General features: G+C 38.1%; 1 protein-coding gene across 2 annotated transcripts; it reads right to left on the reverse strand.

Moving 5' to 3' along the window:
- Positions 1 to 280: 280 nt before the first annotated feature.
- On the reverse strand, positions 281 to 17,508 carry SLC17A2 (solute carrier family 17 member 2). Of its 2 annotated transcripts, none has more exons than XM_049764972.1 (12): positions 17,491 to 17,508; positions 14,201 to 14,311; positions 11,841 to 12,037; positions 8,618 to 8,851; positions 8,446 to 8,533; positions 7,678 to 7,764; positions 5,002 to 5,120; positions 4,710 to 4,871; positions 3,335 to 3,464; positions 3,098 to 3,245; positions 2,015 to 2,105; positions 281 to 527 (listed from the first exon to the last, which is right to left on the reverse strand). In XM_049764972.1, exons 2-12 carry the CDS (start codon positions 14,226 to 14,228, stop codon positions 393 to 395), a joined length of 1,419 nt encoding a protein of 472 aa, XP_049620929.1. In that variant the 5' UTR covers positions 14,229 to 14,311; positions 17,491 to 17,508; the 3' UTR covers positions 281 to 392. The 2 variants fall into 2 exon arrangements, with proteins under 2 accessions (XP_049620929.1, XP_049620928.1); XM_049764971.1 differs by lacking the exon at positions 17,491 to 17,508 and adding an exon at positions 16,744 to 16,761.

The following is a 17,508-nucleotide window of genomic DNA, read 5'->3' on the forward strand; positions in this document are numbered from 1 at the left end:
AAGTAATCACCCGCTAATGGTACTTATCAGTGAGTACTTTTAAATTTTTATATATCCAGTAATTTCCAAAGAGAAAACCTCTTTGAAATTTCTAGAAATTGAGTAGACATTTCCAGTTCAATCAAAATTGCCAAAGGTCTGGTAGGAAACCTGAACAGTATCAAAAAATTAGTGTTTTCTAGTTTCAACCTCAGATTTCAAAATTCATTCAAAATCTCCAGAGTAGGGCACCTTCATTGTCAGGTTTTAGGAATTTTCAGGAGGAAAAACCAGAGTTGAGAAATGCTGAGTCTATGATGAAAAATATAAAGGAATAATGACAATAAGTAAAAAAAAAAAAAAGTTAGAAAATTAATGGTCTATCCTACACTTATATTTGCAATTCTGTATATTCAGAGACGGGTAAGGGGCCGCTCTTTGGCCCAGCTCTGGATTTCTGCTTGTCCAAATATGAAGTAAAAGACCAGGCCGAGCACATTCACAGCAGCAGACAGGAAAAAGACATTCCTCCATCCAGACACAAAATCCTGGGGATAGAAAACACAGAATCATTTTCCTTAACATTTCTTTGGCTAGAATTTTATCTACTTTGTGTACAATTGCATTGATAGAAAAGAATATAGTGAGTATTGTACAATAGCTATTAAGTTTTTAAGTTGTTTAAGAAAGGTTTCATGCCAAAAAATAAAATAAAAAGTAAAAATAAATGGGGCCAGAGCGATAGCACAGTGGTAAGGCATTTGCCTTGCAGACGGCCCAGGATGGACCTCTGTTTGATCCCCCGGTGTCCTATATGGTCCCTCAAGCCAGGAGCAATTTCTGAGCGCACAGCCAGGAGTAACCCATGAGCATCACTGAGTGTGGCCCCCAAACAAAAATAAATAAATAAATAAATAAGAAAGGTTTCATGACATTGAGAAATGGATTCTGAGTTGGGATGTGGACCTTTTTTTTTTTTTTTTGGTTTTTGGGCCATATCCAGCTCAGGGGTTACCCCTGATGTTGCACCCAGAAATCTCTCCTGGCAGGCTTGGGGAGCCATAGGGGATGCTGGGAATCAAACCCAGGTCTGTCTTGGGTTGGCTGCAAGCAAGGCAAATGTTCTACTGCTGTGCTATCACTCTGGCTCTGGAAGCCCCAATAAATTAGCTTACAGTAATGATTTTCTAAAAGGTTGAATTTTTGTCATCTATGAAAATAAATTTCTTAGTTCAAATTAAATTTAAATGACATCTTTAATATCTCATTCTTGGGTTCTCTCTGTTCTGTTTAGGGGTCCTGATATCAAACACAACATCCTATTAACTGAGCACTTAGGTGTAAATTTGACATGACTAACTGTGTGAGCCTTTCACCGAGGTTTTATAAGACACAGTACTATCTGGTGTTGTCATCAAGGCACATTCCTAGCAATCTGAGTCAATAATTATCCTGAAAACTAGATCACAGAGAAATATCTTGAGAATTTATTATATTTTTTTTCAGTAAGTTGATTCTCTCATTTCAGTCTGATTTTGCCATTTCATCTTCTCTACCTGCCCTCTTTAGACACTGAGAAAACATGATATGCATTCTCTTCTCACCTCTGGACATTTTGTGTTTCCATTTCATAATTTCTTTAAAATTGGAATTAGTCAGAAGAAAGCACAATCTCTTCTTTCAGTGTTTTCTGTTCTATCTCTAATGATTCCTTAAGAGGTTTGTTTTATTTACTTTGTGATTTTTCTTCTGTTACACTAGAAAAATCATGCATGCTATTTTCCTTGCCTGACCTACTCATTTTCATCAACCTCTATCTATTTATTTTTAGAAATTCACCTTAATTTTTCCTTTTATGGGGAAACCTCATGTTTAAATCAGAGAATGATTTTGTGTCATGCTTGCATAATATGTTGACATTCATGCTTGTTCTTGCCATCAAATCACAAGATTCTCCAGAGCAGAGGCCCCGACCCTGTTACCTCAGTGTCTAACAAACAATACTTGCACCCACAGATGTTTGAACTGGCCCCACCTGGCTGATAAGGAATCCAGTGGCAGTGGAAGAGATTATTCCAGCAATAAGCCCAAATCCCCTTGAGATTCCCATAAGGAAACTTGCATATCTGTGGGGAGATAATTTTGTAGGTCACTTTATAGAGAAGAAAGCTTAGATTTTTACTTAGCTTTAAGGCTGTTCAACTCTAATGGTAAAGTTATTTTGCTTAATAACAGCTAAATAGAGATATTCATCTGTCTGCGAGCCCAGAAATTATAGCTTTGCTGAGTTAACAACTGGAAAGCAATTCAGAAGTCCAGATTCCCACCATGACTACATAGCATGACAGACAGTTTATGCAAGAGGCAGGACAATAGATTCTGGACAAAATTCTGAGGTTCTAATTCCAGTCTGTCTTTATATGGACTTAGACATTCTATATAATCTCTTATCCTCAAATTTCTTTCTTATACACCTTATAAGGACAATGACAACCATATATAGTTGTGTATATAAAATGTGTTGAAATATCAGAATAATTTCACTTAGGATTTTGACAAGTACCTTCCTTCCTGATAGTTGATATTTACTTTGAAACTTATAACAAATAGAAATGTATTCTTTTCACTACACATAGCTGGAAAAGGTATTTGATAGGGGTCACTGACTTAGAAAGATTTTCACCCAAATGATTAAGAACCAAGATTGGGAACTGTTGTTTGAAAAGTGCCTCAGGTAAACCACAGAGCCATCAATACTAAAGCATGAAAACCAAACTACAATAATTAATCTTAAACATTTGCTTATGATGGAGGCAGGCTGAATGGGAGGAAAGGAACCTGGGGACATTGGTCAAGGGAAGTTGACATTGCTGGTGGGATTGGTCTTGGAATTTTGTAAGCCTGGAAATCTAGTTTGTACACAATAGTAAATCATGATCTAAATGAAAACTAAATTATTTTTAAAATGCCTCAGGTCAAGACCCACTGGTGTCATTTTGAATTATTTGCCCTTATCCTATAATCACTCAGTGCACAGCAGCAACATACAGAAAGGAATTGTAGGGCCTATCATCTAAGGAACAGACTAGATGAGGAAAAAGGCAGGTAAAGATCTTACCTGGGGGCCACATCTAAGGTATTGATGATGAATCCTGAGTCACATAGATTGCTAGTCCCAGGAATAAGTATTAACAAAATAACGGTTGCCAGGTAACTAGAAGTCACAAAGGGTAAGGCCACAGCACAGAGTGATGGAAGGAGGAGTCCTGAGAAATGAGGACAAGCCATCAGAAATCCTCACAGACTTTGAGCAGAAAGAGGAATGGACTAACCAACACCATTCCCACACTCTTACCTAGGGATGAAAAGAGTTTCCGGACAGTGATTAATCTGAGATTTCTAGACAGAAGGAAATCTGCCAACTGGCCTCCTAGAATTGTACAACTTGAGGCAGCAATGAATGGCAGGGAGGACAGAACACCACTCTAAAGAAAGGGAATTTGCATAGTGGATTACACAGAGATACATTTTCTACCAAAAGCTATACTCCCAACCCCTGAAATTTTGAATTATTTTCCAGAAATCATTATTATTTATACATAAAAAACCCACTCTTTCAGGGAAGAAGGCCAGCATTTTCTTCATATATGTTTCCAGAGAAAAGCAGCATTTGGGGGCCAGAGTGGTAGCCCAGCGATACGGCATTTGCCTTGCAAGCGGCTGACCTAGGACAGACTGTGGTTCGATCCCTCAGCATTCCATATAGTTTCCCAAGCCAGAAGTTATTTCTGAGTGCATAGCCAGGAGTAACCTCTGAGCGTCATCATGTGTGCTCCCGCAAAAAAAAAAAAAAAAAAAAAAAAAAAAAAATAAAAAAGAAAAGAAAAGCAGCATTTATTTTTATGGTAAATTAAAGAATCAGTAAGGGTGGCAGTGTAGCAAAGTGGTTAAGAGCTTGTTGTAGTTCTACCATTTACCGTATTTTTCCGAGTATAAAACGACTGGGCGTATAAGACGACCCCTTAATTTTGCAGTTAAAACATAGGTTTAGGCCTATATTCGCTGTATCAGACAGAACGTTCCTGTGCTGCAACTGTATGTACCACAGTGAGCCAATCACAACAAGCAGAGGTCCAAAGGTTATACTGTCATGGACTTCCTCTCTGACTCTGGCCGATCTGAGCAGGCTTTTGACAGTATAGATTCCGTACAGAACATTGTGTCATTTGCATGCATCAACAGCCTGCTTGGATTGGCTGAGTTAAAGAGGCCGTCTGAGCTGCCTTGCAGTGATTGGTGCAGAACATTGTCTCATTTGCATACATCAAAAGCCTGCTTGGATTGGCTGAGTTAGAGAGGTGGTCTGATCAACCTGACAGTGACTGGTGCTGGATAGAGTTGGAAAACTCGTTTTGTGGCAATATTCAGACAATTTTCATTGAGCGGCATATTGAAACATTTTTCGGGATATACTCGGCGTATAAGACGACCCCCGCTTTTCAGTTGACTTTTTTTGGTTTCAAAAGACATCTTATACACCGGAAAATATGGTAATAATTGTCTCATTCAAGAGATTCCTACTCTAGATGTGCCCCTATTTTCATATTTGTAATGGGAATCATAGTTTAGTGTCTCCTTAAAGACCAACCAAGGTGAAGCCTGACGTCAGCATAGAATTATTTCCCTCTATTTCCTTCTCATGTTCAGCGATGTATTTGAAACATACTTACATCTCTAATGTTCACATGGAGCACAGAGCTGATGTAGGTTGGTAGATAGGTGAGGATTATGGTACATAACCAGAAATGGCTGAAAAACCCAATGAAAATGGCCCAAAGTGGTTGGCATCTGACCATCGCCTTGATGGGAACAGAACGTCTAGGAGAACTGGACTGAAAGAAAATATGAAATCAGCATCAGTATTAGAACAGGCAAAACAGGTAACTTTCCTAGAAGTCCAATGCCATGCCCCACACACCACACATTGTTGCATGGTCCACAGATTAGAAGAATGCACGGTACCTGCTGAGCCAATGAGGATACTATGTGCTCCCTTTCCCTGACACTGATGCAGGGGTGATGCACAGGGTCATCATAAATCACTGTAAACCACAGCAGACAGCAGACACAACCGATGCTACCTGGGAAACATGATGCAATTAGTTTTCATGTAGATTTGTGATGAGCATTTCCTCTGATGTGGCCCATCAGTCTCTTTAAACACACACATCCATTTATGATTGTCCTATCATTAGGATCCAGTTTCTTCAAGTCAATTCCTCTTCTAAATCTCCTTCTAACCCCCCCCCCACCGTTATCAAGTTTAGGACTTCAATTAGTCTTAAGATTTCAATGGTCATAGTAGAAATTGTTAACATGCTAATTATTGTCATGCTTTGGAAGACATGTATTGAAATAGGCATGTATGTGGCAATAGGCTAAAAAATCAAGATGATAAGAAAAAATTGATGCCTCTGTAATTGACAATATATATATATATATATATATATATATATATATATATATATATATATATATATATATATATATATATTTGGTTTTTGGGCCACACCTGGCGATGCTCAGGCGTTACTCCTGGCTGTCTGCTCAGAAATAGCTCCTGGCAGGCACGGGGGAACGTATGGGACACCGGGATTCGAACCAACCACCTGGTCCTGGATCGGCTGCTTGCAAGGCAAACGCCGCTGTGCTATCTCTCCGGGCCTGACAATATTATTTGTAGTTAAACAATATAATCTATTGCAGATTTGCAGAATAAATATTGACTATCTGGCGAGCATATATAGATGAAAAGTAGGATTCCATGACTCTTGAGTAGCATTCACTAGTGACTCCATTTGAATGTAACTAGAAAATTGAAGCTTGCCTCATTACTGAGACTTGCCATGAAAATAAGTCTATGTTTAAAAACTTGGATACTCAAATATTTGAATTCTTGGGACCGGAGAGATAACATGGAAGTAAGGCGTTTGCCTTGCATGTAGAAGGATGGTGGTTCAAATCCTGTTTTCCCATATGGTCCCCCGAGTCTGCCAGGAGTGATTTCTGAGCGTAGAGCCAGGAATAACCCCTGAGTGCTGCCGGGTATGACCCAAAAAAACAAAACAAAACAAAAATTTGAATTCTTTCTAGTTACTGGATTTATCTATCTATCTATCTATCTATCTATCTATCTATCTATCTATCTATCTATATCTATCTATCATCTATCTAAATCTGTGAGGCACTAAGATGACACCACATTGATAAAAAAATGAAAAGATTGCATATATTACTTTAAGTAACTCACAATTGGGTAGAGAGGGAGAAGGGGAAATATATACTTATCTACTAATATAGGGGGAATATTAGTAAGCATCAAAGAGACAGAAAAACTGAATCTGATCAGATCAATCTTGGACATCTTTATACATGAAGGTACATTTAAATTTAAATTTGCATGAATCACTTGTAATAAACTAGGGATTTCTTTGCTTTTTGGTTTTTGGGTTATACCCAGCAGGGCTCATAGGTTACTCCTGGCTCTGCACTCAGAGATTACTTTGGCAGGCTCAGGAGACCACACGGGATGCTGGGAATGAAACCCAGGTTGGTCATGTGCAAGGAAACACCCTACTCTCTGTACTATTATTCTGAATCCTATCCTAAGCGCTCTTCACAATAATTTAAGGATATTATTTATTTATAATTATAATTTAATTTTATAATTTATTATAAATTAGATTTATAATTTAAAGATAATAATTTAATAAAATATAATAACACATTTCAAGGTCACTTAGCCAACTTGGATATCTTAACTATATGTGGCAACTGAAGAGGGCAAACTTAAATTAACTTGAATATGTAACCAAACAGCTATAGTACAGCCATCATAGTAGCAAATCGGCCATTTTAATGAGATATGCAGAGTTTGAGGAGAAATTACTATAACTTAGACCCTTAGGCCAACTGGCAACATCTGTACATACACAACCTGTAACACCTGTAACTGCAAATGCCCCACATACGGAGAGATCTAGCAGCAGAAAGTTATGATAGCCCAAGACCAATTTGAAGCATCTGCAAAACCCATAAGCACAATCATCCGTCTGCCTAAAAGATGCACTTATCTTGCACTTAAATTAGAGAGACCCCCAATTACCAGTCAATTCAAAGAAAAGAACAAAGGGGGTTGGCAGCACACAAATTCCAGGAATAGGCTTGCTCCAAATAGGGGCAACCAATAGGCCTCAGGTGCCCACAGAAACTCTTGAACTTGGTGATTTTAGGGTATAACAGTTGGAGTCACTTCATCTGTAGAAAATACCCTGACCAGTCAGCATCTGGACTCTTGGCTTGCTTGACTTGTGCTAAATAAAATTCTTTGATGCAGAGTACTTTGTGTGGTCTTTTGGGTACTAGTCCCTAAGAGCAACTATTAGGCCATTCCACTTGGAGAGGCAAGAGGTTTACAGAAGAGACTTGGGTTATAGAAAAACAAGCTTTCTCTGATTTCTCTGAAGATGCCACTATGTCATCTAGAAGGCGAAGGCTCCCCATTGTCAACATTTCTAATTATCCTCTCTTAAAGGGACTCTTCCCCATCTGAGAAGGATGTCGATGATGGAGAAAAACCAGAATCAAAGCAAATGCCTGCAAGTTGGAAGTTCTAAGATTTAAGAGAAAGTAACTCACCAAATATATAAAAGATAAAAGGCCAGCCCAAGGCCTGTGAGATTAGTCCCCCGACACAGAGGATGATGAAGGACCCAAAGGCCGACCCTGAAAAGGTGGAGAAAAACAAACTCAAGATTTAAAAATATACCTTCTGGCCTGATTTCCTTACCACACTGAATTCTAATAGTCTTAATTTTCCCCTTTTTAATCTTTGCTACACTGGTATACAGCAAACTTGATCTATAAAGTCTATTTGATCTTTTTCTACTTATGCAAATCCTTAATTATGGAACTTTTCCTACAAAGTTTTTATGATTATATGCCAATGGGGTTTTCTGCTTTTGAATTTCAGTGACTTTTATAATGTGGATTTATCTTTCATATTTGTTATGTCACTGTCTTGCATTCAAATTTTTGTGTGCAAAATTTTCAAGTTCTTTTTTCCTTCGACCTAAAGAAAAATCTTTTTTTTTTTTTTTTTTTTTTTTTGGTATTTGGGCCACATCCAGTGACACTCAGTGGTTATTCCTGGCTCTGCGCTCAGAAATTGCTCCTGGACTGGGGGATCATATGGGACACCAGGAATCTAACCCAAGTCCATCTTGGGTTAGCTGCATGCAAGGTAAATGCCCTACCACTGTGCTATCACTCTGGCCCCAAGAAAAACTTTCTTATAGAAAAAATGAATTGATATGGTAAACCAGATTTCAGAGGTGAGGTCTATGTATATTTAAGTATATATACATAGATACATATTTCTATATGTCTATCTCTTTATTTACTTACCTGACCCTGCAATGCTGGTGAGCTTGCTTCGTTCAAGTGGAGGAGCCCACTTTGCCCAAATTGTAAACTGACCTGTCCAGGCCATTCCCTAAAATAAAAATCATTAAGTTCTTTCATCTCTGGTAGAATTCAAGAATGTGTTTTCACTTAGAATGAAAAAGCACCTCTATACCTGTGCCATGCCCTGAACTGTACGGATCACAATAACCAAAATCACCCCAAAGTCAGCAGCCAGTGGTGTAAAGAGGGTGAGAAGGGAAGAGACCAACAAGCCAGTACCAAGCATCTGTTTTGCTCCAAATATTCCTGCTAAGTAGCCACTTGGGATCAGAGTCAATATTATTCCATAGTTGATGGAGCTGAAGATGAAGCCCTGAGTTTCTGGGCTCCATTCATATACAGAGACCTAAGAGGGAGGAAAACAAAAAGAAAAAATTTTTATAGAAATTTGATTTTAGCCAGAGCTAATGAATGGGGTTGATGGGCCCCACTATAAAATATTATTTTTCTCTATTTTTTTAACTTTTCCAAACTTTTCTAACTACTTATGCCTTTGAATTACTTCTCTCAGAGGAAAATAAAAAAAAAAGAGAAGAAATTACAACATTAGAATGATAGGGATGTATATAAAAAGAGAGATATTGTCACCAACATCTCAACGATTTTGACAGAGCTATTACAAAGATAACTGCAACCATTGAGAGAGCTGTGAAAGAGTTTCTAGAACTCTCTCTTGACAAAGCTGGATGATGTGTTGATTCTTATTTCAAAGAATAAGAAAAGTACAACTTTACAGAATGCTCATAAAAATTAGTCTCTAAAATAAAAATCAAGGAATTATAGTCTTCCATGGCAAAAAAAATGACTTCTTAAAATGTATATTGCACACTTTTGTATTCATTATTAATGATAAAGTCCTAGTGGTGTGGATGGTGAGGCCTTTCTCAGCTTGGCCTGGCACCTGCAGCCCTTCGGCCAGCAAGTCTATCTTTAGGTGCAGGGTGACAGCAAAGAAATGATCCACAGCAGTCAGTTGAAGTTTCAGGAGAAATCCAGCTTTATTACAAGGCCTTAACCGCCATGTGCATATGACTTTTAACCTAAGCAGCCTCTTGCCTCTTTCCTGCTACTCTGCATCCATCCTGTGTCCAGTCTCTCTCTTTCCTGCATCTGCCTCTCCCCTCCCCAAAGGCAACCCCTTAATTACCATCCACAGACCCCTCCAATCTGTGGGAGGGTCTCACCATGTGGGTGAGATTAGTATATGGCATGGGCAGAGGGTAACAGCACACAAATCATCACATATTCTTCTGATGTAGCTCAAGTGAATTGTTTTTGGTAGCCCATTAGATATGTGACATAAATGTATAAATTAGAGAGATAAAATATAAAATAATATATTTTATCTACTTCAGCTAACTATAAGCAATACAGTATATAAAATTAATGTCAGACTTCAAATTTTAAGATGAACGTATATAAAATGGGACATTAAAAGAGGAAGAAATTTTGGGGCAGTCCCAGAAAGAAGAGATATTGACCCATTTGTAAAATGGCTATGATTTGTATGCTAAGAAAATGGAAAATGTATATTTGTTAAAGAACCAAACAGAAGTGAACTTGCAGCATTTGGAACTATACCAAAGGATGATAATCTTACAGGGATTCTGAGTTGCTTAAGCAAAGGCACCTCTGCAGTCTCAAGCCTTTGATGGAATTTATGAGAGCACGTGAAATAGAACCTCACTTTAGAGGAAACGTAGCAAAGCAAGTGTAGTTATGGTAACTTGAAGGTGTCCTGTATGAAGCACAAAAGTATAAATGAAAGAAGGAAGTAAAGAAGATCTGGAAGCAGAGAAATCATTACACTACAGCACATAGGATGTTGGCTTTGAGTGTAGCAGACCCAAGTTTGATTCCTGACACCCCACATGGTCCCGAGTACCCCAAAAGTGATCCTTGAGTGCAGAGCCAGGAGTAGTAAGCTCTGATTACAGCAAGGATGGTCCAACCCCCCAAAAAAGGCAAACTGGTTCCAACAAAAGCACAAGATAGCATGAGAAATATGCAGAAAGGGATAGTTGAAAAGAAAAATGCTAAAATAGGGTATGATCATCTTCTCATAGAAATATTTAATAAACATATAAACATATTTTGTTACTTAATTCATTGATTAGAGAGGAACTCCTTAAGATGTCCTTAGTGGTTCAAATGATTATCAAAGAACCACATACATATAAGCACGAAGTGTGATGTAATATAGTTTAAATAAATAGCAATATTATTCTATTCAATTGAGAGGCAGGTGGAGGAGAGAAATAAGAAAGTTTCCATGAAAAGAAAATTTATTTTCAGAGTCTTGGGCAAGAATATTTTGCATGAGTATTTGTTTTGCAAAACTGTTTTATATGTGCTACCGAAGCAAGCACATGTAATACAAAACTTTAGAAATGTAAAGTGGCAGGCCTGGAGAGATAGCACAGCGGCGTTTGCCTTGCAAGCAGCCAATCCAAGACCAAAGGTGGTTGGTTTGAATCCCGGTGTCCCATATGGTCCCCCGTGCCTGCCAGGAGCTATTTCTGAGCAGACAGCCAGGAGTAACCCCTGAGCAATGCCGGGTGTGGCCCCCAAAAAAAACAAAAAAAAAAAACAAAAAAAAAAAAAACAAAAACAAAAAAAGAAATGTAAAGTGGCTCAAAGACGATGAGAAAAGTAGATACTCATAAAGTCAAGGGGCCTGATCAATATGACAGTGGGAAGGGCATTGGCCTTGCACGTGATCAATCCAGGTTCAATCTCCAGCACCCTATTTTATCTCCAGAGTACTGCCAGGAGTAATTCCTGAGTGCAGAGGTAGGAGTGACCTTTGAGCAGTTCAAAAACAAAACAAAAATTGAGAAGGGGGCCCAGAGAGATAACACAGCGGTGTTTGCCTTGCAAGCAGCCGATCCAGGACCTAAGGTGATTGGTTCGAATCCCGGTGTCCCATATGGTCCCCTGTGCCTGCCAGGAGCTATTTCTGAGCAGACAGCCAGGAGTAACCCCTGAGCACCGCTGGGTGTGGCCCAAAAACCAAAAAAAAAAAAAAAAATTAGAAGGATGCTCTTAGACAGTACCTAGATGTTTACTGAAAATGCCCAGCAATTTATTCCATCTTAGTAGATCTTACATTTTCCCCTATACTTCCCCTCTTTTTAATAATGTTAATAAATGTTAAAAATGTTAATAAATAAATGTTGTTTTTCTTACAGAGGTACACAATATCTGAAAGAGAAAGGAATTATTACCCTTTTTCGCTTATCACTGGAAATTCATTTCTCGACAGAACCTAGATCCAAATCTTCCTCTCAAATTGTTTTCTCCCTTTCAATAGATGTATTCTTCATTATGCTTACCCCAGAATTAAATTTCTTGATGGGATTATTGTCCACAAAAAGCCCTTGGGTAGAGGCATTCACTCCATTATGCTGTTGAGTGCCATTCACCATGGCAATCATTGCAATGCTCAGACTGACACGCTGGGTAATCATGGTGAAGTTCGAGAAGTGCATGATGAGAGCCAGGCCATAGCGCAATGAACAGAAACTTGAACCTAGAGAATAGAGAGATCTACAGCCATGAGACTGCTTTCTTGGCATTTCCCCAGAGCTGAATTTGAACTATTACCTTTGAGAGTCTCACCTAGATCACCATTCTTATTACAAAAAAAGCCACCTTCCTTATTCTCTAGTTGGCTTCAAAACACCTAAATCAATAAGATCTTTTTGCCAGAAGCCTCAAGAAACTGATAGAGAAGGATGCTTATGTTGGTAGACCAGAAGTTTGATCTCAGCCACCATATATACACCATCTTATGTGGCTCTGGAGACCCCTGAGTTCTACCAGATCTGACCCAAATAGCATCACTGGTTCAAGTAATCAGTTATTGGGCTCTATCTTTCAGACTGAATATCACCAAAAGTGGCCCAACTGCACTGGGTAGAATCCAAGGAAAGAAAGAAGGAAGGAAGGAAGGAAGGAAGGAAGGAAGGAAGGAAGGAAGGAAGGAAGGAAGGAAGGAAGGAAGGAAGGAAGGAAGGAAGGAAGGAAGGAAGGAAGGAAGGAAGGAAGGAAGGAAGGAAGGAAGGAGGAAATGAAGGAAGGAAGGAAGAAGGAAAAAGAAAGAAAGAAAGAAAGAAAGAGAAAGAAAAAGAAAAGAAAGGAAGGAAGGAAGAATAAAGAAAGAAGAAAGAAAGGAAGGAAGAAAAAAGAGAGAAAGAAAGAAAGAAAGAAAAAAGAAAGAAAAAAGAAAGAAAAGAGAGAAAGAGTGAAAAGAAACAAAGGAAGGAAGAAGGGAAGGAAGGAGAAAGAAAGAAAGAAAGAAAGAAAGAAAGAAAGAAAGAAAGAAAAAGAAAAGAGAGAAAGAGTGAAAAGAAACAAAGGAAGGAAGAAGGGAAGGAAGGAGAAAGAAAGAAAGAAAGAAGAAAGAGAGAAAGAAAGAAAGGAAGGAAGGAAGGGAGGAAGGAGGAAGGAAGGAAGAAGAAAGGAAGAAAGAAAGAAGAAAGAGAGAAAGAAAGAAAGGAAGGAAGGAAGGGAGGAAGGAGGAAGGAAGGAAGAAGAAAGGAAGAAAGAAAGAAGAAAGAAAGGAAGGAAGAAGAGAAAGAAAGAAAGAGAGAGAGAAAGAAAGAAAGAAAGAAAGAAAGAAAGAAAGAAAAAAGAAAGAAAAGAGAGAAAGAGTGAAAAGAAACAAAGGAAGGAAGAAGGGAAGGAAGGAGAAAGAAAGAAAGAAAGAAAGAAAGAAAGAAAGAGAGAGAAAGAAAGAAAGAAAGGAAGGAAGGAAGGAGGAAAGAGAAAGAAGAAAGAAAGAAAGAAAGAAAGAAAGAAAGAAAGAAAGAAAAAGAAAGGAAGGAAGGAAGAATAAAGAAAGAAGAAAGAAAGGAAGGAAGGAAGAAAGAATAAAGAAAGAAGAAAGGAAGGAAGAAGAGAGAGAGAGAAAGAAAGAAAGAAAGAAAAAGAAAGGAAGGAAGGAAAAATAAAGAAAGAAGAAAGAAAGGAAGGAAGAAGAGAGAGAGAAAGAAAGAAAGAAAGAAAGAAAGAAAGAAAGAAAAAGAAAGGAAGGAAGGAAGAATAAAGAAAGAAGAAAGAAAGGAAGGAAGAAGAGAGAGAAAGAAAGAAAGAAAGAAAAAGAAAGAAAGAAAGAAAGAAAGAAAGAAAGAAAAAGAAAAGAGAAAGAATGAAAGAAGAAACAAAGGAAGGAGGGAAGGAAGGAAGGAGAAAGAAAGAAAGAAAAATAAAAGAGAGAAAGAGTGAAAGAAGAAACAGGAAGGAAGGAGGGAAGGAAGAAAGGAGATAGAAAGAAAGAAAGAAAGAAAGAAAGAAAGAAAGAAAGAAAGAAAGAAAGAAAGAAAGAAAGAAAGAAAGAAAGAAAGGGAGAGAGAGAGAGAAAGAAAGAAAGGGAGAGAGAGAGAAAGAAAGAAAGAGAACAAAATAGAAAGAAGGATGGAAGGAAAAAAGAAAAGAAAGAGAGAAAGAAAAAGAAAGAATGAGTTGAGGGCCAGAGAGATCAAACAGGGACTCAGACACATGCCTGTGCATGCAGCTAAGACAGGAAACCAACAGGGCAAGGGATGGAGTTGTCTTATTAGGATACCCAAAGAGTCTCTACAAATAGATGGATGGCATGACAGAGAAAGCAGAGGAGACCAAGGTTAGTTAATGCTGTAGATGAACTTCTGTTCTCCCAGAAAGCAGCCTGCTAACAGGCACGTGGTTTTACCTCTCCTGGTGGGAGGCTTCTTGTCCATTTGACTTCTTTGGGAAACGGTACCACACTTGGTGGTGGACTTTCCCTCTGCCTGGAATCTCTTTGATCACGGCAGGCTTTTATCTATGGGAACAAAATAGTGCAAAACAAACAAACAAATTAATTAATTAATTAATTTAAAGACACACAAAAATCAGTTTACCATGCTTATATTGCCTCCTCTCAGCAGCAGTAAGATGACTTATATTTCATTGCACACTTATTTATTGCTCTGCTCACAGATTACTAGAATTTGGAGGGGGCATACCTGGCAGCACTCAGGTTTTACTTCTGGCTCTGCACTCAGAATCACTCCTTGCAGGCTCAGGGGACCATATGGGATGCTGGGGATCAAACCCAGGTTAGTCCCGGGTTGGCAGCATGCAAGGCAAAGGCCCTACTGCTGTGTTATCACTCTGGCTTCAGATTTTTAAATTAAAAAAAAATCTGACTAGAATAAAGCTTTTTTAAAAAAATTAAATACTATGTCACTGTCAGTTTTTTTAACTTAAACCTAGTCATTCGGTTTTCTAAGGTTAGAGAGATAATACAGGAGGTAAAACATTTGCCTTGCATGCAGGAGGCCCTAAATCAAATCCACAAAGTTTGTATAGGGTCTTCCAAGCACAGCCTGGGATTACTCCTGAGCACAGAGCTACGACTAGTCCTTGAGCTCCATCAGGTATATCCCCCCATCCAAACACACCTAAAAAATAAATTCTTCAACAATCTATTCTTACATCTGTTCAATAAGAAAACGTATCCTTCCTGAATAATAAGAATTCTGAGAATAACGATCTCCCTGAGTTTTTAAATGGTCTTTTTTATATTATTATTATGATGGGTCCTAACAGAGGCCTCGTTGATAATAAAAGAAGGTCAGGACTAGGAAACATTTTGGCTTGGAACACTTTCAAGTTTTGCTGACATTTTGGGTAACAATCAATAGTTCAGTTTCTATCTAGACACTTGGATTCTAGCTAGAAGCAAATGGAGTTTGAACTTCCAAGCAAATTGAAAGCTTCTGGAGTTTGAACCTCTTTCTATTGGATTTCCATTGTTATGTAAGATCTCAAGACATGGCTGAAGCCAACTTTTTAACTGTTTACACAAAGTTTAAATCCCACTTAAAACTTTGTCACCAACCTCTCCAATATATTTTTTTAAACACTGAACTCTGGAACTGGCAAAGACTCATATTCTCTTATCTAAGTGTACATTTTCTTTTTTGGGGGGTGGGTGGGTCACACCTGGCAGTCCTCAGGGGTTACTCCTGGCTCTTTGCTCAGAAATTGCTTCTGGCAGGCACAGGGGACCATATGGGATGCTGGGATTCGAACCACTGTCCTGCATGAAAGGCAAACGCCTTACCTCCATGCTATCTCTCCGGTCCCTGTACATTTTCTTGATGAGAAACTATTGTATAGAAAATTTGAAAAGGGCCATCAAATCACAATTTACAGAACTAGGATCATGTAAAGTATCTTTAAAGATGCTCACCAGATGCTTTTTCTGCTAATATTCCTTCTTGTGTTTGTTCATATTTTAAGTGCAAACAAAATACAATAGGAAAGCCTCATTCCAAGATGGGACTTTGTACAATTTTAAATGAATTTTTAATTGTTTCTTATTAAAAAATCTATCGAAAATATTTTCTTTTAACTGGAACTTTGAACATTAAAAATAAAATGAAAATAATTTACTGGTTTTTGATCATTGTAACTGAAATCATACCACCACAAACCCATCACTTCAGTTTTCTTTCCTACTCTAACTTTAATGTTTCCAATGCTACTTTAAATTTTGGTTCAATTTGTGCCTGCAATTATTAGTGTCTTATTTAATTTGCAGGAGATAATTACAGAAATAAAGCACAGATTCTTTTAAACTTGGGCTTTTCTGTGATATTGGATTGTAAACTATTTTTCTAAAGTGATCCAGGAATCATTTGGAATTATGGAATTGATGAGGAGTGAGGCATTTAGAAGCAGTGAAATGATTTTTGTTTGTTTGTTTGTTTGTTTGAGTCATACTTGGCAGTGCTCAAGGGTTACTCTTGGTTCTGTGCACTCCTAGCAGTGCATGGGCTATCATATGGGATATCTGAGATAGAACCTGGGTTGGCTACATGCAAGGCAAACTACCCTATCTGCTGTGCTATCTCAGTGAAATTATTTTTAACCCAATTATAAGTATTGTCAAGAACAGTGTCTGGTAAGAGGGACACTTCTGAAAAATGAGTGAATCCTGACTGAGGTTATGACTCTGGGACAGAGTATATGTCTCACACATATGATTGGGTTGATTTGCACCCTCACCCCAAACAAACAAAACTAGTGGATAATCACCATCAAAGAGAAAAGAATTTAAATTATGTTAAAAGAAGAGCCTATATCTGAAAAATAATTGAGACAGTAGAGTTAAAAATAACTGATTACAATACTTGGTAATTTTGGTAATATAACATAACCAAGAAAATGATAGCAATAGCCTTTCCCCCGACCCCACACACACACCCCTTTTCTTAGTCTAGCACTTGCTTTTTGCTCGAACGTTCTTTTCATTTCTCTTAGGTTTTCTCTAATATCCAGTCTGTCTTGCATCATCTCTGTTAGTTAAAACTCCTCGTTTACTCAGAGTAAATGTTACATGTGTTCGAAAGAGCATGAACCTGAAGTTCAAAGTATATGGAGATGAAATTTGCTCTGCTGTTGAACAATCTAAATAAACCAATGTAAGGTTCATAAATGTCAGAGGAAGGATTGTTTCATTGGGAAAAAAAATAAGCATAATTTATGTCACAGAGCCATTGCTAGTCGGAAAACAGGCACAAGACACACTTTTGAATGTAAAATATTATATATTATAAAATGTATCATGTACTACTGACATAGCTACAGCAGTGATAAGCATTCACAAGACTGACGGGACTTTCATTAAATATAGGCATAGAGCAAACAAACTAAATTTCTATAAAAAATATTTTGATTAAATCAAATTTAAAATTTTGCTTTAAAAGTGGGACCTACTAGACTTGAACCCAAAAATGTATGAAAAAGGAATGTACCGGACCCAAAGAGATAGCACAGCGGTGCTTGCCTTGCAAGCAGCTGATCCAGAACCCAAGGTGGTTGGTTTGAATCCCGGTGTCCCATATGGTCCCCCGTGCCTGCCAGGAGCTATTTCTGAGCAGACAGCCAGGAGTAACCCCTGAGCACCACCGGGTGTGACCCAAAAATAAAAATAAAAAAAAAGGAATGTACCTTGCTACAAACATCAGC

This window comes from Suncus etruscus, chromosome 18 (genome assembly GCF_024139225.1).
Source record: "Suncus etruscus isolate mSunEtr1 chromosome 18, mSunEtr1.pri.cur, whole genome shotgun sequence".
Classification (NCBI taxonomy): Eukaryota; Metazoa; Chordata; class Mammalia; order Eulipotyphla; family Soricidae; genus Suncus; species Suncus etruscus.

Excerpts from the sequence above, each read along its gene's own strand:
- SLC17A2 (XM_049764972.1), bottom strand. The coding sequence starts at position 14,228 with ATGGACAAGAAGCCTCCCACCAGGAGAG. Across the intron at positions 8,852-11,840 it reads TCAAGAAATTTAATTCTGGG|GTCTCTGTATATGAATGGAG; the intron begins GTAAGCATAATG and ends CCTCCCTCTTAG. Across the intron at positions 3,465-4,709 it reads TCCATGTGAACATTAGAGAT|AGTGGTGTTCTGTCCTCCCT; the intron begins GTAAGTATGTTT and ends CCCTTTCTTTAG.